At 48.5% G+C, this 24,086-nt stretch overlaps 2 protein-coding genes across 5 annotated transcripts in view; one reads left to right on the top strand and one right to left on the bottom strand.

The window, feature by feature from the left end:
- LOC133577479 (autotaxin-like) overlaps window positions 1-5,439 on the bottom strand; it is a 25,750-nt gene extending 20,311 nt beyond the window's left edge. For all 3 annotated transcript variants that reach the window (XM_072912618.1, XM_072912619.1, XM_072912620.1), the window contains exons 1-6: window positions 5,291-5,439; window positions 4,799-4,904; window positions 4,585-4,734; window positions 209-334; window positions 82-142; window positions 1-7 (exon numbers count right to left, since the gene is read on the bottom strand). The exon at window positions 1-7 is cut by the window's left edge and continues 91 nt beyond it. In XM_072912618.1, the coding sequence (XP_072768719.1) occupies window positions 1-7; window positions 82-142; window positions 209-334; window positions 4,585-4,734; window positions 4,799-4,904; window positions 5,291-5,308 (468 nt within the window). In that variant the 5' untranslated portion in view covers window positions 5,309-5,439. The remainder of the gene's footprint in view (window positions 8-81; window positions 143-208; window positions 335-4,584; window positions 4,735-4,798; window positions 4,905-5,290) is intronic.
- Window positions 5,440-14,571: 9,132 nt separating this feature from the next.
- LOC133577238 (collagen alpha-1(XIV) chain-like) overlaps window positions 14,572-24,086 on the top strand; it is a 32,628-nt gene continuing 23,113 nt past the window's right edge. For both annotated transcript variants that reach the window (XM_061930889.2, XM_061930890.2), the window contains exons 1-19: window positions 14,572-14,697; window positions 14,772-14,872; window positions 15,110-15,226; window positions 15,297-15,440; window positions 15,500-15,568; window positions 18,319-18,477; window positions 19,779-19,898; window positions 19,960-20,124; window positions 20,184-20,345; window positions 20,405-20,565; window positions 20,628-20,754; window positions 20,811-20,956; window positions 21,015-21,144; window positions 21,264-21,403; window positions 21,460-21,586; window positions 21,652-21,809; window positions 21,923-22,055; window positions 22,971-22,994; window positions 23,051-23,196. In XM_061930889.2, coding sequence (XP_061786873.2) covers window positions 14,773-14,872; window positions 15,110-15,226; window positions 15,297-15,440; window positions 15,500-15,568; window positions 18,319-18,477; window positions 19,779-19,898; window positions 19,960-20,124; window positions 20,184-20,345; window positions 20,405-20,565; window positions 20,628-20,754; window positions 20,811-20,956; window positions 21,015-21,144; window positions 21,264-21,403; window positions 21,460-21,586; window positions 21,652-21,809; window positions 21,923-22,055; window positions 22,971-22,994; window positions 23,051-23,196 — 2,328 coding nt within the window. In that variant the 5' untranslated portion in view covers window positions 14,572-14,697; window position 14,772. The remainder of the gene's footprint in view (window positions 14,698-14,771; window positions 14,873-15,109; window positions 15,227-15,296; window positions 15,441-15,499; window positions 15,569-18,318; window positions 18,478-19,778; window positions 19,899-19,959; window positions 20,125-20,183; window positions 20,346-20,404; window positions 20,566-20,627; window positions 20,755-20,810; window positions 20,957-21,014; window positions 21,145-21,263; window positions 21,404-21,459; window positions 21,587-21,651; window positions 21,810-21,922; window positions 22,056-22,970; window positions 22,995-23,050; window positions 23,197-24,086) is intronic.

The raw sequence follows: 24,086 nt of genomic DNA, 5'->3' as shown, positions 1-24,086 counted from the left end.
GACGAAGCTGCGGGGGCCACGGCGCTCATTTGCATATCATTTGCATACTCCCCCTCCGCCCAATTAGCACAGCGTACTCACCCGGCGGGACACTCGGCGCCGCCGATGTCCTCGCAGTCTCCTTGGAGCCACGCCTCCTCACCTCCAAAACACAGGACAAGTGGTGAAGCAGACTCAGCGGCAGGTTGGCGAGGGCGAGGGCGAGTACCTTTGCACGCCGCCTTGTAGTTGGAGCAGCAGTCGCCTCGCTCCAGGCAGTCCTGGTCACACTGGCAGGCGAGCTCCTCCCTCCTCCCCTCGCCACAACGCTCCTGCCGGCACTCGAACCCGCCCGCTGCTCACACACACACTCACATCAGCACTGCTCGACTAACTCCAACATCAGATCAACTAAGGTAAGATCAACTCAACTAAGATAAGATCAGCTCAACTAAGGTAAGCTCAACTAAGGTAAGATCAGCTCAACTAAAATAAGTTCAACTAAGGTAAGATCAGTTCAACTAAGATAAGATCAGCTCAACTAAGGTAAGCTCAACTAAGGTAAGATCAGCTCAACTAAGATAAGATCAGCTCAACTAAGGTAAGCTCAAATAAGGTAAGATCAGCTCAACTAAGATAAGATCAGCTCAACTAAGATAAGATTAGCTAAGGTAAGATCAGCTCAACTAAGGTAAGATCAGCTCAACTAAGATAAGATCAGCTAAGGTAAGATCAGCTCAACTAAAATAAGTTCAACTAAGGTAAGATCAGTTCAACTAAGATAAGATCAGCTCAACTAAGATAAGATCACCGTAACTAAGGTAAGATCAGCTCATCTAAGATCAGCTCAACTAAGATAAGAACAGCTCAACTAAGGTAAGATCAGCTCAACTAAGATAAGATCGTCTAAGGTAAGATCAGCTCAACTAAGGTAAGATCACCGTAACTTAGGTATGATCAGCTCATCTAAGATCAGCTCAACTAAGATAAGAACAGCTCAACTAAGGTAAGATCAGCTCAACTAAGATCAGCTCAACTAAGATAAGAACAGCTCAACTAAGGTAAGATCAAATCATCTAAAATCAGCTCAACTAAGATCAGCTCAATAAGATAAGATCAGCTCAACTAAGGTAAGATCAATAAGATAAGATCAGCTCAACTAAGGTAAGATCAGCTCATCTAAGGTAAGATCAGCTCAACTAAGATAAGATCACCGTAACTAAGGTAAGATCAGCTCATCTAAGATCAGCTCAACTAAGATAAGAACAGCTCAACTAAGGTAAGATCAACTAAGGTAAGATCAGCTCAACTAAGATAAGAACAGCTCAACTAAGGTAAGATCAACTAAGGTAAGATCAGCTCAACTAAGATAAGATTAGCTAAGGTAAGATCAGCTCAACTAAGGTAAGCTCAACTAAGGTAAGATCAGCTAAACTAAGATAAGATCAGCTCAACTAAGATAAGATTAGCTAAGGTAAGATCAGCTCAACTAAGGTAACCTCAACTAAGGTAAGATCAGCTCAACTAAGATAAGATCAGCTAAGGTAAGATCAGCTAAACTAAGATAAGATCAGCTCAACTAAGATAAGATTAGCTAAGGTAAGATCAGCTCAACTAAGGTAAGCTCAACTAGGGTAAGATCAGCTCAACTAAGGTAAGATCAGCTCAACTAGGGTAAGATCAGCTCAACTAAGGTAAGATCAGCTCAACTAAGATAAGATCATCTAAGGTAAGATCAGCTCAACTAAGATAAGATCACCGTAACTTAGGTAAGATCAGCTCATCTAAGATCAGCTGAACTAAGATAAGAACAGCTCAACTAAGGTAAGATCAGCTCAACTAAGATCAGCTCAACTAAGATAAGAACAGCTCAACTAAGGTAAGATCAAATCATCTAAAATCAGCTCAACTAAGATCAGCTCAATAAGATAAGATCAGCTCAACTAAGGTAAGATCAATAAGATAAGATCAGCTCAACTAAGGTAAGATCAGCTCAACTAAGGTAAAATCAGCCAAGATCAACTAAAGTGAGATAAGACCAGTTAAGATCAACAAAACTGAGATAAACTAAGATAAGATCAGCTAAAATCAACTAAGATAAGATGAACTAAGGTAAAACAAGATAAGATCAGCTAAGATAAATTCAGCCAAAACTAAACTAAGATAAGATTGGCTGAGATATTCTGAGAAAAAATCAGTTGAGATAAACTAAGATAAGATCAGCTAAAATAAACTAAATTAAGGTGAACTAAACTAATATAAGATCAACTAAAATGAACTCAGCTATTATAAGATAAGAATAACTAAATTAAGTTAAACCAAGCCTAGATAAAAATAGAGCTAACCTAAACTTACCTAAACAAAGGTAAAATAAACTAAGTTAAAATAAGCTACGCCAAGATAATTTTGGTTAAAATAAGACAAATTAAGCTAAAATAAGGGACAAGCGGTAGAAAATGGATGGATGGATGGAAGGTAAACAAAGCGAAGATAAACTAAACTAAACTAATACAAGCTAAGCCAAGATAAACTAAGCTAAGATAAACTCAGCGAAAATAAACAAAGCTAAAATAAGCTAAGCTAAACTAAGCTAAGATCAACTCAGCTAAAATAAACAAACCTAAAATAAGCTCAGATAAGATCAACTAAGCTAAGATAGGCTAAACTAGGCTAAAATAAACTAAGATAAACTAAGCTGTGATAAACTAAACTATAATAGACGAAGCTGAGATATGATAAACTAAGGTAAGATAAACTAAGCTAAAACAAGCTAATTGCGCTAAGATAAACTCAGCTGAAATATGCAAAACTAAGCTCAGATCAACTAAGCTGCTCTCAAATAAACTAAGATAAAATAAGTTGAATTAAGGTAAATAAGATAATTTAAGCTAAAAAAAAGTAAGCTAAGATAAACTGAGCTAAGATAAACTAAGCTAAAATCAACAAAGCTGAGCTGAAATAAACTAAGCTAAGATCAAAACAACTAAGCAAAGATTAAATGAAGAAAAACGAGACCAATTAAGCTGCCTTTTATGCTAAGTGGTGGTCATGTGACTCACCTGACAGCGGTGGTCATGTGACTCACCTGACAGTGGTGGTCATGTGACTCACCTGACAGTGGTGGTCATGTGACTCACCTGACAGTGGTGGTCATGTGACTCACCTGACAGTGGTGGTCATGTGACTCACCTGACAGTGGTGGTCATGTGACTCACACCTGACAGTGGTGGTCATGTGACTCACCTGACAGTGGTGGTCATGTGACTCACACCTGACAGTGGCGGTCATGTGACTCACCTGACAGTGGCGGTCATGTGACTCACCTGACAGTTGTGGTGATGTGACTCACCTGACAGTGGCGGTCATGTGACTCACCTGACAGTGGTGGTCATGTGACTCACCTGACAGTGGTGGTCATGTGACTCACCTGACAGTGGCGGTCATGTGACTCACCTGACAGTGGTGGTCATGTGACTCACCTGACAGTGGTGGTCATGTGACTCACACCTGACAGTGGCGGTCATGTGACTCACCTGACAGTGGCGGTCATGTGACTCACCTGACAGTTGTGGTGATGTGACTCACCTGACAGTGGCGGTCATGTGACTCACCTGACAGTGGTGGTCATGTGACTCACCTGACAGTGGCGGTCATATGACTCACCTGACAGTGGCGGTCATGTGACTCACCTGACAGTGGCGGTCATGTGACTCACCTGCCAGAGGTGGTCATGTGACTCACCTGACAGTGGCGGTCATGTGACTCACCTGACAGTGGTCGTCATGTGACTCACCTGACAGTGGTGGTCATGTGACTCACCTGACAGTTGTGGTGATGTGACTCACCTGACAGTGGTGGTCATGTGACTCACCTGACAGTGGTGGTCATGTGACTCACCTGACAGTGGCGGTCATGTGACTCACCTGACAGTGGCGGTCATGTGACTGACCTGACAGTGGCGGTCATGTGACTCACCTGACAGTGGCGGTCATGTGACTCACCTGACAGTGGCGGTCATGTGACTCACCTGACAGTGGCGGTCATGTGACTCACCTGACAGTGGCGGTCATGTGACTCACCTGACAGTGGCGGTCATGTGACTCACACCTGACAGTGGTGGTCATGTGACTCACCTGACAGTGGTGGTCATGTGACTGACCTGACAGTGGCGGTCATGTGACTCACCTGACAGTGGTGGTCATGTGACTCACACCTGACAGTGGCGGTCATGTGACTCACCTGACAGTGGTGGTCATGTGACTCACACCTGACAGTGGTGGTCATGTGACTCACCTGACAGTGGTGGTCATGTGACTCACCTGACAGTGGTGGTCATGTGACTCACCTGACAGTGGCGGTCATGTGACTCACCTGACAGTGGTGGTCATGTGACTCACCTGACAGTTGAGGTCATGTGACTCACCTGACAGTGGTGGTCATGTGACTCACCTGACAGTGGTGGTCATGTGACTCACCTGACAGTGGCGGTCATGTGACTCACCTGACAGTGGCGGTCATGTGACTCACCTGACAGTGGTGGTCATGTGACTCACCTGACAGTGGCGGTCATGTGACTCACCTGACAGTTGTGGTGATGTGACTCACCTGTTTTCAGACAGTGGTGGTCAAAGTCGGAGCAGCAGCTGTAGTAGGTCTTACACAAATTGTCACAGCGACACCCTGGTGGCTCCGCCTCCTCCAGCTCGAAGCACCGCCCCTTGCAGGACCCTGCTGAGCTGACCCACTGGGAGACCACTGGGGGGGGGGCGACACACGGTCTCAGTGTGGGCCGCCGGGACGGAACCGAGCACCTCCTCACCTTTGGCGTTTGGGGGCGGGGCCTCGCCGCCCTCCGCAGGTCGGCTGGCCTGGAAGACGTACGCCCTGATGACATCACAGCGCCACCCGCACCACGCCATTAGCACCTGCACACAGTCCAGTGGGCGGGGCTTAGGACCAATTGTCACGTTCTATCACGTAATGATGGGATCTTCATAAGGGGGGCGGGACTCTACGCCTGTGCAGCCTCTCATTGGTCCATTGCCAGACAAGCTCCAATCAATGGTGTGTGTGTGTGTAGTTACCGTAACGACAAGCGCATGCGCAGCGCAAACACAAATGTAGCGCCCCTCCCCCACCCTTATTCCATCTTCATCCCCTCATCAAACATCATCATCATCATCATCAGCAGCAGCAGCGTTAATAGCCGCGTCGCGCGCGTTCTCGTCATATCGGCTCAGTCAAAGTCCGCGCGCGCGCGCGCACGCCGCGACGAGAAGACGACGGAGGTGAAAAGAGAGAAGTGACGTACCCACAATGTCAGCGACATGTTCCTCCACGGACACACAACTACACGCAACACACACTCAGTCACACAACTTTGTCCAACGTCCGTCTGAGGAGCCTCTTTGCGCCTGCGCACATCGATTCACGCTCTCTCTCTCTCTCTCTCTCTCTCTCTCTCTCTCTCTCTCTCTCTCTCTCTCTCTCTCTCTCTCTCTGTCCCGCCCCCGCTGATCCTCCTAATTTGTGTCATTGTTTGTTTTGTCCTGGCGTGTGTGTGTGTGCGCGTGTGTGTGCGTGTGTGTGTGCGTGTGTGCGTGTGCGTGTGTGTGTGTGTGTACTTTACAATTCACCTGAGAAATGACCTCTGACCTCTACAGTGTGTGTGATTTCAACACATTTAAGTTGACAACATCCTGCTGGAACCTTCTGTTCTTCCTCCAACATCACACACACACACACACACTCACACATGCACACACACACACCCCTGGCACAGATGAGCCTCTCTCTCAGGCAGGGAGCGCTGTGATTGGTGGGCTGGGCGCCATCACCTGAGGCTAGAATTGGTGGCAGCAGGAAGTGAGGGGCAGACATGTTGCTTGTTTGGTCTGCGCCACAGCAGGAAGACGACAGCATCGATGACATCATTGACGACATCATTGACAACATCCGCCGGCGCCATCGTGCATGCCAACCAGCCTGCCAGGGGGCGGGGTCTCAGCAGGCAGCGGCCAGCGTTAGCAATTAGCACGGGTGTCGGGCAAGAATACAAATACTACAGTACTACTTAGTACTACTTAGTACTACTTAGTACTACTTAGTACTACTTAGTACTACTTAGTACTACTTGGTGTTACAACACTCTTATATACACGGTATTAAACATTTAGCATCACATAGGCTAACACCACGCTAACGTGCTAATGACCACGCTAACGTGTTAATCACTACGCTGACGTGCTAATCACTAAACACTAACATGCTAATCATCATGCTAACGTGCTAATGACAACGCTAAAAGACTAATGACCTCGCTAACGTGCTAATGACCACGCTAAAAGACAAATGACCTCGCTAACGTGCTAATGACCACGCTAAAAGACTAATGACCTCGCTAACGTGCTAATGACAACGCTAAAAGACTAATGAGCTCACTAACGTGCTAATGACAACGCTAACGTGCTAATGACCACGCTAAAAGACTAATGACCTCGCTAACGTGCTAATGACAACGCTAACGTGCTAATGACCACGCTAAAAGACTAATGACCTCACTAACGTGCTAATGACAACGCTAAAAGACTAATTACCTCGCTAACGTGCTAATGACCACGCTAACGTGCTAATGACCACGCTAACGTGCTAATGACAACGCTAACGTGCTAATGACCACGCTAAAAGACTAATGACCTCACTAACGTGCTAATGACCACACTAACGTGCTAATGACCACGCTAAAAGACTAATGACCTCACTAACGTGCTAATGACAACGCTAAAAGACTAATTACCTCGCTAACGTGCTAATGACCACACTAACGTGCTAATGACCACGTTAAAAGACTAATGACCTCGCTAACATGCTAATGACCACGCTAAAAGACTAATGACCTCGCTAACGTGCTAATGACAACGCTAAAAGACTAATGACCTCGCTAACGTGCTAATGACAACGCTAACGTGCTAATGACCACGCTAAAAGACTAATTACCTCGCTAACGTGCTAATGACAACGCTAAAAGACTAATGACCACGCTAACGTGCTAATGACCCCGCTAAAAGACTAATGACCTCGCTAACGTGCTAATGACAACGCTAAAAGACTAATGACCTCGCTAACGCGCTAATGACAACGCTAAAAGACTAATGACCTCGCTAACGTGCTAATGACAACGCTAAAAGACTAATGACCTCGCTAACGTGCTAATGACCACGCTAAAAGACTAATGACCTCGCTAACGTGCTAATGACCACGCTAAAAGACTAATGACCTCGCTAACGTGCTAATGACCACGCTAAAAGACTAATGACCTCGCTAACGTGCTAATGACCACGCTAAAAGACTAATGACCTCGCTAACGTGCTAATGACAACGCTAAAAGACTAATGACCACACTAACGTGCTAATGACAACGCTAAAAGACTAATGACCACGCTAACGTGCTAATCACTACGCTGACGTGCTAATCACTAAACACTAACGTGCTAATCGTCACGCTAACGTGCTAATAACTAAACACTAACGTGCTAATCATCATGCTAACGTGCTAATGACAACGCTAAAAGACTAATGACCTCGCTAACGTGCTAATGACCACGCTAAAAGACTAATGACCTCGCTAACGTGCTAATGACAACGCTAAAAGACTAATGACCTCGCTAACGTGCTAATGACAACGCTAAAAGACTAATGACCTCGCTAACGTGCTAATGACAACGCTAAAAGACTAATGACCACACTAACGTGCTAATGACAACGCTAAAAGACTAATGACCTCGCTAACGTGCTAATGACAACGCTAAAAGACTAATGACCTCGCTAACGTGCTAATGACAACGCTAAAAGACTAATGACCTCGCTAACGTGCTAATGACAACGCTAAAAGACTAATGACCTCGCTAACGTGCTAATGACAACGCTAAAAGACTAATGACCTCGCTAACGTGCTAATGACAACGCTAAAAGACTAATGACCTCGCTAACGTGCTAATGACAACGCTAAAAGACTAATGACCTCGCTAACGTGCTAATGACAACGCTAAAAGACTAATGACCTCGCTAACGTGCTAATGACCACGCTAAAAGACTAATGACCTCGCTAACGTGCTAATGACAACGCTAAAAGACTAATGACCTCGCTAACGTGCTAATGACCACGCTAAAAGACTAATTACCTCGCTAACGTGCTAATGACAACGCTAAAAGACTAATGACCACACTAACGTACTAATGACCCCGCTAAAAGACTAATGACCTCGCTAACGCGCTAATGACAACGCTAACGTGCTAATGACAACGCTAAAAGACTAATGACCTCGCTAACGTGCTAATGACCACGCTAACGTGCTAATGACCACGCTAACGTGCTACTGAACTGGCAGGCAATGTAAGGACTTGTTTGGACTTTACATTCTAGAACGTACTAATGTACTTTGGACAGTTAATATTTGTGTCACACACACACACACACACACACACACACACACACACACACACACACACACACACACACACACACACACACAGAGAGAGAGAGAGAGAGTTCACATGTCAATGAACAACTTTTAGCAAATAATGTTTTTTTTGTGAAGACATGACTGCCCCCTGCCAGTCATCAGGAGTACTTCCTGCATAGACCATGTGGTCCAGTACTACTTCCTGCATAGAACATGTGGTCCAGTACTACTTCCTGCATAGAACATGTGTTCCAGTACTACTTCCTGCATAGAACATGTGGTCTAGTACTATTTTCTGCATAGAACAAGAGGTCCAGTACTACTTCCTGCATAGAACAAGAGGTCCAGTACTACTTCCTGCATAGAACATGTGGTCTAGTACTACTTTCTGCATAGAACAAGAGGTCCAGTACTACTTCCTGCATAGAACATGTGGTCCAGTACTACTTCCTGCATAGCACATGTGGTTAAGATATATATATATATATATATATATATATATATATATATATATATATATATATATATATATATATATATATATATATATATATATATATATATATATATATATATATAAGAAATACTTGGCTTTCAGAGAATTCTAGCTATATATATATATATATTTTAAATTATATATATATATATATATATATACAGTCAAGAAAATAAGTATTTGAACACCCTGCTATTTTGCAAGTTCTCTCACTTAGAAATCATGGAGGGGTCTGAAATGTTCACGGTAGGTGCATGTCCACTGTATGAGAGATAACCTAAAAAGAAAAATCCAGAAATCACAATCTATGATTTTTTAACAATTTATTCGTGTGATACAGCTGAAAATAAGTATTTGAACACCTGTCTATCGGCTAGAATTCTGACCCTCAAAGACCTGTTAGTCCGCCTTTAAAAGTCCTCCTCCACTCCACTGTATTATCCTGAATCAGATGCACCCGTGTGAGGTCGTTACCTGCATAAAGACACCTGTCCACCCCATACAATCAGTAAGACCCAAACATTCAGCATGGCTAAGAGCAAAGAGCTGTCCAAAGACACCAGAGACAAAATTGTACAACTCCACAAGGATGGAAAGGGCTACGGAGAAATTGCCAAGCAGCTTGGTGAAAAAAGGTCCAGTGTTGGAGCAATCATTAGAAAATGGAAGAAGCTAAACATGACGGTCAATCTCAATGGGAGTGGAGCCCCATGCAAGATATCACCTCGTGGGGTCTCAATGATGCTAATGAAGGTGAGGAATCAGCCCAGGACTACACGGCAGGACTTGGTCAATGACCTGAAAAGAGCTGGGACCACTGTTTCCATGGTCACTGTTGGTAATACAATAAGACGTCATGCTTTGAAATCATGCATGGCACGGAAGGTTCCCCTGCTTAAACCAGCACATGTTAAGGCCCGTCTTAAGTTTGCCAATGACCATTTGGATGATCCAGAGGAGTCATGGGAGAAAGTTTTGTGGACAGATGAGACCAAAATTGACCTTTTTGGTCATAATTCCACTATGCGTGTTTGGAGGAAGAAGAATGATGCGTAGCATCCCAAGAACACCATCCCTACTGTGAAGCATGGGGGTGGTAGCATCATGCTTTGGGGGTGTTTTTCTGCTCATGGGACAGGACGACTGTACTGTATTAAGGAGAGGATGACTGCAGCCATGTATTGTGAGATTTTGGCCAAAAACCTCCTTCCCTCAGTCAGATCATTGAAGATGAGTCGTGGCTGGATCTTCCAACATGACAATGACCCAAAGCACACAGCCAGGAAAACCAAGAAGTGGCTTTGTAAGAACCATATCAAGGTTCTGGAGTGGCCTAGCCAGTCTCCAGACCTAAATCCAATTGAAAATCTTTGGAGGGAGCTGAAAGTCTGTGTTACTCAGCGACAGCCCAGAAACCTGACTGATCTAGAGAAGATCTGTGTGGAGGAGTGGGCCAAAATCCCTCCTGTAGTCTGTGCAAACCTGGTGAAGAACTACAGGAAACATTTGAACTCTGTAATTGCAAACAAAGGCTACTCTACCAAATATTAATGTTGGTGTTCAAATACTTATTTTCAGCTGTATCACACAAATAAATTGTTAAAAAATCATAGATTGAGATTTCTGGATTTTTCTTTTTAGGTTATCTCTCATACAGTGGACATGCACCTACCATGAACATTTCAGACCCCTCCATGATTTCTAAGTGGGAGAACTTGCAAAATAGCAGGGTGTTCAAATACTTATTTTCTTGACTGTATATAAGAAATACTTGGCTTTCAGAGAATTCTAGCTATATATATATATTTTTTTTTTAAATTATATATATATATATATATATATATATATATATATATATATATATATATAAATAAAAGAAATACTTTAATTTCAGTGTTCATTTATTTACACATATACACACACATAACACTCATCTACTCATTGTTGAGTTAAGGGTTGAATTGTCCGTCCTTGTTCTATTCTCTGTCACTATTTCAGAACACACACATTATACAAATATACATTATAAAATCAATAATAAAACGGGAGCTCTAATTTGGGAGTCTGAATTAGGATCAGAAGTTCCTATATAAACATTGCGTACTCACGTCGCCATTTTGTATTGATTACTGCAGCTGTGCACTGGATTCATTCACAAATACAAACTACAACTCACAAACACTTTAGAGTTAGGCTCCACCATCAGAATGTGTACTTAAACTTATAAAGATCACATGGATATTATTCAGTGAGTTGATTCACCAAAACTAACCTGTTATACAGGAGGAAAAAGCACACAGGACGTTTCAATTGTTCACAGACTGGTCGCGCTCATCAGAATGACAAGACACTTCCGGTCTGCAGGTGATAGCATTCAATTGGGAAGAAACGCCCTACTGCCCCCTACTGACCAATGTGAATACTGATAAATGTGTAATGACAGCTCCAAAAACGAATTCAAACCACAAAATAAAATAACTAAATCAACACAAAAATGTGACACATTATGGGTGGGTCACATATGCATGTACAGTAGATGGCAGTATTGTCCTGTTTAAAAGTGTCACAACATTGCTGTTTACGGCAGACCAACTGCTTTACGGGGGATGAAAACTTGACTGCTGTTGTTGTGTGTTGTTACCGCGCTGGGAGGACGTTAATGAAACTGCCTAACAATAAACCCACATAAGAAACCAAGAACTCGCCCTCCATCAATCTACAGTTATAACGTGATTGGGCAGGCATGCTGTTTATATTGTGGGAAAGCAGACGTGAGAACATGCTGTCAACACGTCACTCAGGTCCGAATAGAGCTGGAGGGGGCGTGGCCTCCAGCTCCGCCTGAATTTCGGGAGAAAATTTGTCCCGGGAGGTTTTCGGGAGAGACATAGAACAAGTGGTCCAGTACTACTTCCTGCATAGTACATGTGGTCCAGTACTATTTCCTGCATAGAACAAGTGGCCCAGTACTATTTCCTGCATAGACCATGTGGTCCTGTAGGGGGCAGTACTACTTCCTGCATAGAACATGTGGTCCAGTACTATTTCCTGCATAGACAATGTGGTCCAGTAGGGGGCAGTACTACTTCCTGCATAGACCATGTGGTCCAGTAGGGGGCAGTACTACTTCCTGCATAGACCATGTGGTCCAGTAGGGGACAGTACTACTTCCTGCATAGCACATGTGGTCCAGTAGGGGGCAGTACTTCTTCTTGCATAGACCATGTGGTCCAGTAGGGGGCAGTACTACTTCCTGCATAGACCATGTGGTCCAGTAGGGGGCAGTACTACTTCCTGCATAGACCATGTGGTCCAGTAGGGGGCAGTACTACTTCCTGCATAGACCATGTGGTCCAGTAGGGGGCAGTACTACTTACTGCATAGAACATGTGGTCCAGTAGGGGACAGTACTACTTCCTGCATAGACCATGTGGTCCAGTAGGGGGCAGTACTACTTCCTGCATAGACCATGTGGTCCAGTAGGGGGCAGTACTACTTCCTGCATAGACCATGTGGTCTAGTAGGGGACAGTACTTCTTCTTGCATAGACCATGTGGTCCAGTAGAGGGCAGTACTACTTCCTGCATAGACCATGTGGTCCAGTAGGGGGCAGTACTACTTCCTGCATAGACCATGTGGTCCAGTAGGGGGCAGTACTACTTCCTGCATAGACCATGTGGTCCAGTAGGGGGAAGCACTACTTCCTGCATAGACCATGTGGTCCAGTACTACTTCCTGCATAGAACATGTGGTCCAGTAGGGGTCAGTACTACTTCCTGCATAGACCATGTGGTCCAGTAGGGGTCAGTACTACTTCCTGCATAGACCATGTGGTCCAGTAGGGGGCAGTACTACTTCCTGCATAGACCATGTGGTCCAGTAGGGGACAGTACTACTTCCTGCATAGAACATGTGGTCCAGTCGGGGGCAGTACTACTTCCTGCATAGACCATGTGGTCCAGTAGGGGGCAGTACTACTTCCTGCATAGACCATGTGGTCCAGTAGGGGGAAGCACTACTTCCTGCATAGACCGTGTGGTCCAGTACTACTTCCTGCATAGAACATGTGGTCCAGTAGGGGGCAGCACTACTTCCTGCATAGACCATGTGGTCCAGTAGGGGGAAGCACTACTTCCTGCATAGAACATGTGGTCCAGTCAGGGGCAGTACTACTTCCTGCATAGACCGTGTGGTCCAGTAGGGGGAAGCACTACTTCCTGCATAGACCATGTGGTCCAGTAGGGGGCAGCACTACTTCCTGCATAGACCATGTGGTCCAGTAGGGGGAAGCACTACTTCCTGCATAGAACATGTGGTCCAGTCAGGGGCAGTACTACTTCCTGCATAGACCGTGTGGTCCAGTAGGGGGAAGCACTACTTCCTGCATAGACCATGTGGTCCAGTAGGGGGCAGTACTACTTCCTGCATAGACCATGTGGTCCAGTGGGGGGAAGTACTACTTCCTGCATAGAACATGTGGTCCAGTCAGGGGCAGTACTACTTCCTGCATAGACCATGTGGTCCAGTAGGGGGCAGCACTACTTCCTGCATAGACCATGTGGTCCAGTAGGGGGCAGTACTACTTCCTGCATAGACCATGTGGTCCAGTAGGGGACAGTATTACTTCCTGCATAGACCATGTGGTCCAGTAGGGGGCAGTACTACTTTCTGCATAGACCATGTGGTCCAGTAGGGGGCAGTACTACTTTCTGCATAAACCATGTGGTCCAGTAGGGGGCAGTACTACTTTCTGCATAGACCATGTGGTCCAGTAGGGGGCAGTACTACTTTCTGCATAAACCATGTGGTCCAGTAGGGGGAAGTACTACTTTCTGCATAGACCATGTGGTCCAGTAGGGGGCAGTACTACTTGCTGCATAGACCATGTGGTCCAGTAGGGGGCAGTGCTACTTTCTGCATAGACCATGTGGTCCAGTAGGGGGCAGTACTACTTGCTGCATAGACCATGTGGTCCAGTAGGGGGCAGTACTACTTGCTGCATAGACCATGTGGTCCAGTAGGGGGCAGTACCATTTTAAAGTCTCGTCTTGTTTTTTAAAGTCTTGTCTTTTAAAATCTCGTCCAGTAGTTTAAAGTGTTGCCTAGTCTTTCAAAGTTTCGTTTTGTCTTTTAAAGTAACGTCTATTCTTTTAAAGTCACGTCTAGTCCTCCAAAGTGACGTCTAGTCTTTGAAAGTGACATCTAGTCCTTTAAAGTCTGGTGGAGTCCTCGGCAGTGCCGCCAGTCTCCTCAGGTGCAGGTGCCAACATGCCCCCTGGGGAGCGTTAGACTCCGCCCCTTCAGGTGCAGGAATGAGGCCCCCGGGGCCGTCTAGGTACGCTGCAAGTCCCAACTGACTGAAAGGTGAAAGTATGTGAAACTACAAGACACTAAGACAGGAAGTGATGCTAGCAGGCCTTCAAAATAAAAGAAGCATGGGGTGTCAGTTCTGAAATGTGATGATGATGATGTTGATGGAGGTGTGGTGACGTCACACTTAGCCAAATAATATTAATAACAATAATAATAATAATCATTGAAATGGTTTTTCAACGTGTTCATTTGCTCTGACTGGTGAAGTCACGCTCTTACTTTGAAAAGACTTCCTGGTGCCGGCGCGCGTCGGCACGAGGAGGACGCACCAGGAGCAGACGCCTCTAGAGCGGCGTGGACCTCCGACGCGCGCGTACAGCTTGTGCACGTCTCCCCACTGGCACGTGCCACCTCACCTGCGCACGCGCCTTCCGCCCGCCGCGCCAGGTAAGCGCCCAGAGTACGTCACGCCTCAGTGTGCTTTGTTTTTGGCGCCAAGAGCAGTTGTTGTCCGTCCGCAGAATGACGTCACACGCACGACATGCCGCCGCCCCGGTGGTCAGGTGGTTACTGGCGAGCTTCCTGGTGGTCTGGCTGCACCCCCACCCCGCAGGGGGCCAAGGTGAGCGCTCCACTACTGCATGACCAGGTGACCACAGGTGATCACAGGTGATTACAGGTGATTATAGGTGACCACAGGTGACCACAGGTGATCACAGGTGACCACAGGTGATTACAGGTGATTATAGGTGACCACAGGTGATCACAGGTGACCACAGATGATCACAGGTGAGCACAGGTGATCACAGGTGAGCACAGGTGATCACAGGTGACAGCAGGTGCTTCCTTGTGGCCTCAGTGTCGCCTCCCAGAAGGTTCCGGAGCAAGGTGGTGAGTCCAGGTGAGCTGCTGGTGTCCTGGAAGGAACCCCGAGGTGCGTTCGATGGCTACACGGTGGTCTACAGCACTCAGCCAGGTACGCCGACACCATCTTGTCGCGCACGTGACACCTGGCGTGGCCTGAGCACGTGCACGTGTGTGCGCAGGTGGCCGGGAGACGCAGGTGGACGTGCCCAAAGAGGACGGCCAGCTGCTCCTCGCAGACTTTGACCCCGCCGCCGACTACGCCTTCCAGATCTTTGCCCTGAGGGGGGCGCTGAGGAGCAAACCTCTGCTCGCCAAGCACCAAGGTGCGACTGGGCGGGGCCTCATCCAGGGGGCGGAGCTAACAAGGTCTTTGTGCTTTCAGGACCACAGACGCTGCAGGCCCAGAGTGGACATGATGGCAGCGCCAACGCCATCGACCACATCTCTGAGGGTAAGATAGCCCCGCCCCCAACGCCATCGACCACATCTCTGAGGGTATGATAGCCCCGCCCCCAACGCCATCAACCACATCTCTGAGGGTATGATAGCCCCGCCCCTAACGCCATCGACCACATCTCTGAGGGTATGATAGCCCCGCCCCCAATGCCATCGACCACATCTCTGAGGGTATGATAGCCCTGCCCCTAACGCCATCGATCACATCTCTGAGGGTATGATAGCCCCGCCCTTAACGCCATCGATCACATCTCTGAGGGTATGATAGCCCCGCCCTCAACGCCATCGATCACATCTCTGAGGGTATGATAGCCCCGCCCCTAACGCCATCGACCACATCTCTGAGGGTAAGATAGCCCTGCCCCTAACGCCATCGACCACATCTCTGAGGGTAAGATAGCCCCGCCCCTAACGCCATCGACCACATCTCTAAGGGTATGATAGCCCCGCCCCCAACGCCATCAACCACATCTCTGAGGTTATGATAGCCCCGCCCCTAACGCCATCGATCACATCTCTGAGGGTATGATAGCCCCGCCCCTAACGCCATCGACCACATCTCTGAGGGTAAGATAGCCCCGCCCCCAATGCCATCGACCACATCTCTGAGGGTATGATAGCCCCGCCCCTAACGCCATCGATCACAGCTTCAACGTCTTCACGCACTCTGCTCATTGGACGCCATCTTGTCTACATGACTTTTTTATAGGACGCCATCGTGTCTACACAGGTGTGTTTATAGGACGCCATCGTGTCTACACAGGTGTGTTTTTAGGACGCCATCCTGTCTACATGACATTGTTTATAGGACGCCATCGTGCCTACACAGGTGTGTTTATAGGACACCATCGTGTCTACACAGGTGTGTTTATAGGACACCATCGTGTCTACACAGGTGTGTTTATAGGACGCCATCGTGCCTACATGACATTGTTTATAGGACACCATCGTGTCTACACAGGTGTGTTTATAGGACGCCATCCTGTCTACATGACATTGTTTATAGGACGCCATCGTGCCTACACAGGTGTGTTTATAGGACACCATCGTGCCTACACAGGTGTTTATAGGACACCATCGTGTCTACACAGATGTGTTTATAGGACGCCATCCTGTCTACATGACATTGTTTATAGGACGCCATCGTGCCTACACAGGTGTGTTTATAGGACACCATCGTGTCTACACAGGTGTGTTTATAGGACGCCATCGTGTCTACACAGGTGTGTTTATAGGAAGCCATCCTGTCTACATGACATTGTTTATAGGACGCCATCGTGCCTACACAGGTGTGTTTATAGGACGCCATCGTGTCTACACAGGTGTGTTTATAGGAAGCCATCCTGTCTACACAGGTGTGTTTATAGGACACCATCGTGTCTACACAGGTGTGTTTATAGGAAGCCATCCTGACTACATGACATTGTTTATAGGACGCCATCGTGTCTACATGACATTGTTTATAGGACACCATCGTGTCTACACAGGTGTGTTTATAGGACGCCATCGTGTCTACACAGGTGTGTTTATAGGACGCCATCGTGTCTACACAGGTGTGTTTATAGGACGCCATCTTGTCTACATGACATTGTTTATAGGACGCCATCGTGTCTACATGACATTGTTTATAGGACGCCATCGTGTCTACACAGGTGTGTTTATAGGACGCCATCCTGTCTACATGACATTGTTTATAGGACGCCATCGTGTCTACACAGGTGTGTTTATAGGACGCCATCGTGTCTACACAGGTGTGTTTATAGGACGCCATCGTGTCTACACAGGTGTGTTTATAGGACGCCATCTTGTCTACATGACATTGTTTATAGGACGCCATCGTGTCTACATGACATTGTTTATAGGACGCCATCGTGTCTACACAGGTGTGTTTATAGGACGCCATCCTGTCTACATGACATTGTTTATAGGACGCCATCGTGTCTACACAGGTGTGTTTATAGGACGCCATCGTGTCTACACAGGTGTGTTTATAGGACGCCATCGTGTCTACACAGGTGTGTTTATAGGACGCCATCGTGTCTACACAGGTGTGTTTATAGGACGCCATCGTGTCTACATGACATCGTTTATAGGACGCCATCGTGTCTACACAGGTGTGTTTATAGGACGCCATCGTGTCTACACAGGTGTGTTTATAGGACGCCATCGTGTCTACACAGGTGTGTTTATAGGACGCCATCGTGTCTACACAGGTGTGTTTATAGGACGCCATCTTGTCTACACATGTTGAGTAGTGCAGTGTTCTTGAGGGGAATCACCTGCTGCACGCGTGTTCCTGCACGTCTTGCTTCTAGAACCTTCTACTTATAGTTTGTTCCTCAGTTGTGTGCTGATGTGAGGTCCTGGTGGTCTTCATGGGCACATTGGTCCAGGTCCAGGTCCAGGTCCAGGTCCAGAGTGGGTGTGCGGCTCCAAGAAGCTGAAAGAACATTCCAGGGAGGAAGGTGACGTCAGGCGTCTGCAATGAAACAAGCTGCGTCGTGTCAAAGTTGTTCTAGAAGATTCCACAAATGGCGTGAAGAATCACAAGCAGCTGACCTTTGACCCCGCCTGTTAGCCTAGCATGGATGCATGTGACACCTGACGGCCCTCAGGTGGACTTGTTGAGCTCCAAGATGACCCGTGTGTGTGGGTGTGTGTGTGTGTGTGTGTGTGTGTGTGTGTGTGTGTGTGTGTGTGTGTGTGTGTGTGTGTGTGTGTGTGTGTGTGTGTGTGTGTGTGCAGCCCAGCAAGGCTTCACGTGCAGGACGGCGAGCAGCGCAGACTTGGTGATCCTGGTGGACGGCTCGTGGAGCATCGGCCGCTCCAACTTCAGGCTGGTGAGGAGCTTCCTGGAGAAGCTGGTGGAGGCCTTCTCTGTGGACTGGGACAAGACTCGCGTGGGTAAGTCCAGCCTAGACCACGGCAAGCAGCGTGTTACCAATATGGTTTTTTTTGTGGCTGTGAAGTGAACACTAGTAAGGTTGTAAATACTGTATAGAGTAGGCTAACCTATGTGGTTCCTGTGGATGTCAACACAATTACTGTAGTGACTAAATAACATAGTGACTGAAACAGACAAAGTAATGTGTAAAATAATGTCAATAAGTAGATGAAGCATCTGTGGCTGTGAAGTGAACACTAGTAAGGTTGTAAATACTGTATGGAGTAGGCTAACCCATGTGGTTCCTGTGGATGTCAACACAATTACTGTAGTGACTAAATAACATAGTGACTGAAACAGACTTAGTCATGTGTAAATAATGTCAATAAGTAGATGAAGCATCTGTGGCTGTGAAGTGAACACTAGTAAGGTTGTAAATACTGTATAGAGTAGACTAACCCATGTGGTTCCTGTGGATGTGAACACAATTACTGTAGTGACTAAATAACTTAGTGACTGAAACAGACTTAGTAATGTGTAAATAATGTCAATAAGTAGATGAAGCATCTGTGGCTGTGAAGTGAACACTAGTAAGGTTGTAAATACTGTATAGAGTAGACTAACCCATGTGGTTCCTGTGGATGTCAACACAATTACTGTAGTGACTAAATAACATAGTGACTGAAACAGACTTAGTGATTCATTTGGATGAATGGGCAATGTATTTATGTCAACTCTGTTGATCATTTTTCAATTATTGAATCACTAAAACATCTTTAATGATGCTTACAAATGTTGCTGTTCACTTGCCATGCTAACGCCTCACAATGTCTCGTTAGCCTGGTAGCTAAGTCCAAGGACTTGCCCAAGCCGACCAGAGGGTCCAGACCCCGGGGGGGGGGGGTACGTCCGTTGGTCCTGCCCCCATGGCTACTTTTAACATAAACATCGGTAAAATGTTCGCCCTAAAAGAACCGTTCGAAAGACTCGACTTGTTCTGCATTTTCCAAGATGGCTGAATGTTACAGGAAGTATGAGAATGTGCCAGCTGCTGCCTCTTCGTGACTTGTAGAATTGTCCCTCACAAAGTTTGGATCTTTTGTCTCGTCTCCTTCTGTCGCGTTTTTTTACGATGACGAAACTGGTGGCGCTCCTCGGTCGCCAAAACACACAAAACGGGAGAAGGACAAAAACTGGAATTACCGGGGAAAAGAACGTTTTGACAAGTGCATGTAAGCGGGGGGGAGAAAGGGGGCGTGGCCACGTGCTGTACTTCATGTGAAACACTAAATACTGCGATCATACGAGGTCTCCGCCGCAGGTCTGGCGCAGTTCAGCGGGGAGCCGAGGATCGAGTGGCACCTCAACGCTCACATGACCAAAGCGGCCGTGCTGGAGGCCGTCAGGAACCTGCCCTACAAAGGCGGCAACACCTTGACAGGTACCTGTGACACGCCGAGACCCCGCCTCCTTATCAGAAGCTCCCTCTCACCGCCACGCAGGTCTGGCGCTGACCTTCGTGCTGGAGAACAGCTTCAAGGCGGAGTCGGGATCCAGACCCGACGTTCCCAAGGTCGCCATCCTGATCACAGACGGGAAGTCGCAGGACGACGTGGTGGCGCCCGCCCAGAGCCTGCGCGACGCCGGCGTGGAAGTCTTCGCCATCGGTGCGACTCGTGCTCGTGCGGGCGGCGACATTCCCGCTAAGATGTTCTTTTGCCGCCAGGTGTGAAGAGCGCCGACGAGGACGAGCTGAAGGCCATCGCCTCGCCGCCGGAGGACTCTCACGTGTACAACGTGGCCGACTTTAACGTGATGAGCGACATCGCCGACGTCCTCACCAGGAGCGTCTGTCAGAGGGTGGAGCTCCTCCATCAGCGGTTGAAAGGTGGGTGGGCGGAGCCTCGCTAGCCGCCGCCTGTATTCCACTAATCGTTTGTTTTGCAGACCCGGGTGGCCCGCCTGCTGCTGTGGCTCCGCCCCGGGACCTGACCACCTCCGACATCACGGCTCGAAGTGTCCGCGTGTCGTGGACGCCGGCATCGGGCCAGGTGGAGCGCTACCGCGTGGTCTACTATCCCGCTCAGGGCGGGCGGCCAGAAGAAAAGGTGACACTCTCCACCGCTTTGATGAAGTCGGCCTTGAGTCCTGGTTCTGGTTCCGGTTCCAGGTGGTCCCCGGGACGGAGAGCAGCGTGTCGTTGGACCACCTCAACTCTCTGACCGAGTACCAGCTGGCCGTGTTCGCCGTGTACCGCAGCGCCGCCAGCGAGGCGCTGCGGGGCAGTGCCACCACCTGTAAGACACGCACCTTGTCATGTGACCTGTTGTTGTCTGACTGCACGCTCCTGCAGTGGCTCTGCCCACCGTGGACCAGCTGGACCTCTCTGACCCCTCCCACAATACCATGACGGTGCGCTGGAGGACCGCCCCCAGCGCTTCCGGCTACATGATCCTCTACGCTCCACTCAGCGCCGACGAGCTCGCCGACGAGAAGGAGGTGAGTGCTCATCTTGGCGCCTCTCGCCGGTTCGGCCGTAACGTCGCCGTGTGTGCAGGTGAAGGTGGCGTCCTCGGTGAAGGAGGCGGAGCTAGAGAGCTTAACACCGGCCACAGAGTACACGGTGACGGTGTACGCCATGTACGGCGAGGAGGCCAGCGACCCTGTGACCAGCCAGCTAAGCACACGTGAGTTGTGACGTCACACGCCAACTTCCTGTCCTGGCGGCGTTTGCATTTTGACAATCCTTGAGCATTTGGCCACGCCCACAACAGTTCATGCTTGCTGTTTGCTCCGCCCATCTCAGTACCGCTAACCCCCGCGAGGAACCTGCACGTGTCGGATGTGGACCACAGCTCCGCCCGCCTCAGCTGGGACTCCGCCTCCAGGAAGGTGTCAGGCTACCGCATCAGCTACACCACGAGCGACGGCGTGGAGAGCGGCGAGGTGAGCTGATGATTGACGGCTCGTCGACAAGCGGGTGACACCTCACCTGTCCGCAGGTGGACGTGGGCCGTGCCACCGCCTGGTTGCTAAGCAACCTCACCTCGCTGACCGAGTATACGGTGGACGTGGTCGCCGAGTACGAGGAGGGCCAAGCGCGGCCGACGACCGCCGTCTTCGCCACTGGTAAATCTCCCATGTTGTCGCTCGCCGCCCTCAGGTGACGTGACCACGCGCTTCCGTGTGCGCAGACCACGTCCCGGGACCGCTGTCGGCCAGGAGCCACGACGCCACCACTAGCGGCTTCCACGTGTCATGGCGGGCGCCCGCCGCCGACGTGCTGCAGTACCGACTCCAGTGGACGCCCGATGATGACAGCTATGATGGCGGCTATGATGACAGTGGCGAGGTCTGTGTGGGAGTGGTCGACTGATCTCCTCACAAACGTGTGTGAACTTGTGTGTGTGTGTGTGTGTGTGTGTGTGTGTGTGTGTGTGTGTGTGTGTGTGTGCGTGCCCTAAGGTGCTGCTAGATGCCAACACAAACACCTACCTGCTGACTGGACTCCGCCCCTCAGCCCGCTACCAGGTGTACCTGAGCGCCATCTACAGGAAGGAGGCAGAGAGCGAGCAGGTGCTCCTGCTGGAATCTTGCGGTAGGCAACACCCGTCCTCACCTGTCTTCACCCGTCCTCACCCGTCTTTACCCATCCTCACCTGTCCTCTCCTGCCCTCGCCTGTCCTCACCCGTCTTCACCCGTCTTTACCCATCCTCACCTGTTCTCACCTGTCCTCTCCTGCCCTCGCCTGTCCTCACCCGTCTTTACCCATCCTCACCTGTCCTCTCCTGCCCTCGCCTGTCCTCACCCGTCTTCACCCGTCTTTACCCATCCTCACCTGTTCTCACCTGTCCTCTCCTGCCCTCGCCTGTCCTCGCCTGTCCTCACCCGTCTTTATCCATCCTCACCTGTCCTCTCCTGCCCTCGCCTGTCCTCACCCGTCTTCACCCGTCTTTACCCATCCTCACCTGTTCTCACCTGTCCTCTCCTGCCCTCGCCTGTCCTCACCCGTCTTCACCTGTCTTTACCCATCCTCACCTGTTCTCACCTGTCCTGTCCTGCCCTCGCATGTCCTCACCCATCCTCACCCGTCTTTACCCATCCTCACCTGTCCTCTCCTGCCCTCACCCGTCTTTACCCATCCTCATCTGTTCTCACCTGTCCTCTCCTGCCCTCGCATGTCCTCACCTGTCCTCACCCGTCTTTACCCATCCTCATCTGTTCTCACCTGTCCTCTCCTGCCCTCGCATGTCCTCACCTGTACTCACCCGTCTTTACCCATCCTCACCTGTTCTCACCTGTCCTCGCCTGTCCTCACCCGTCTTTACCCATCCTCACCTGTTCTCACCTGTCCTCACCCATCCTCACCCGTCTTTACCCATCCTCACCTGTCCTCACCCGTCTTTACCCGTCCTTACCTGTCCTCTCTTGCCCTCGCATGTCCTCGCCTGTCCTCACCTGTCCTCACCTGTCCATGTTAGTGGTTGACCTAAGTGTGTTGTTTATTTGCAGTGGAGACAACCAGCACCAGCGCAGGTGAGTGTCTTCCAGTTGTAGTGTAGCTCCTCCCCCTCAATCTGCCGTGCCTTCAGCTCCTCGCCACGGCGTGAGCAGCGTCACCGTAGACCAGGAGACCACGTCCAGCCTGCGGGTGTCCTGGCTCCTCCCACAGCAGGTCCACGCCCACCACCTCCGCCATTATCGCCTGGACTACGTCGGCGCCGGAGGCCAGGAGACGGTAAGACACCTAGGTCCCTCTGAGTTAAGTTAAGATAAGATGTACGCAGCTCCCTCTGACTTAAGTTAAGATAAGATGTACACAGCTCCCTCTGAGTTAAATTAACATGTACCTAGCTCCCTCTGAGTTAAGTTAAGATATATGCAGCTCCCTGCGACTTAACTTAAGATCAGATGTATGCAGCGCCCTCTGACTTAAGTTAAGATAAGATGTACGCAGCTCCCTCTGAGTTAAGATAAGATATACGCAGCTCCCTGTGACTTATGTTAAGATAAGATGTACGCAGCGCCCTCTGAGTTAAGTTAAGATATACGCAGCTACCTGTGACTTAAGTTAAGATAAGTTGTAAACAGCTCCCTCTGAGTTAAATTAAGATGTACCTAGCTCCCTTTGAGTTAAGTTAAGATAATATATATGCAGCTCCCTGTTACTTACGATGTACACAGCTCCCTCTGAGTTAAGTTAAGATAAAATGTACGAAGCTCCCTCTGACATAAGATAAGATGTACGCAGCTCCCTCTGATTTAAGATAAGATGTACGTAGCTCCCTTGATTTAAGATAAGATGTACGTAGTTCCCTCTGATTTAAGATAAGATGTACGTAGCTCCCTCTGAGTTAAGTTTAAAAAAGATGTACGCAGGTCCCTGTACATTAAGTTAAGATAAGATGTGCACAGCTCCCTTTGACTTAAGATATACACAACTCCCCCTGAGTTAAGACAAGATAAGATGTACGCAGCTCCCTCTGAGTGAAGTTAAGATAAGATGTACGCAGCTCCCTCTGACTTAAGATAAGATAGGTTAATTTAAGTTAAGAGATGTGCTTTGTGCCCACAGAGGATGGTTAAGTTAAGTCAAGTTAAGAGGTGTGCTTTGTGCCCACAGAGGAT

Source organism: Nerophis lumbriciformis, linkage group LG37 (genome assembly GCF_033978685.3).
Source record: "Nerophis lumbriciformis linkage group LG37, RoL_Nlum_v2.1, whole genome shotgun sequence".
Taxonomy (NCBI): domain Eukaryota; kingdom Metazoa; phylum Chordata; class Actinopteri; order Syngnathiformes; family Syngnathidae; genus Nerophis; species Nerophis lumbriciformis.
This window is presented reverse-complemented; position numbering and strand designations above follow the sequence as displayed.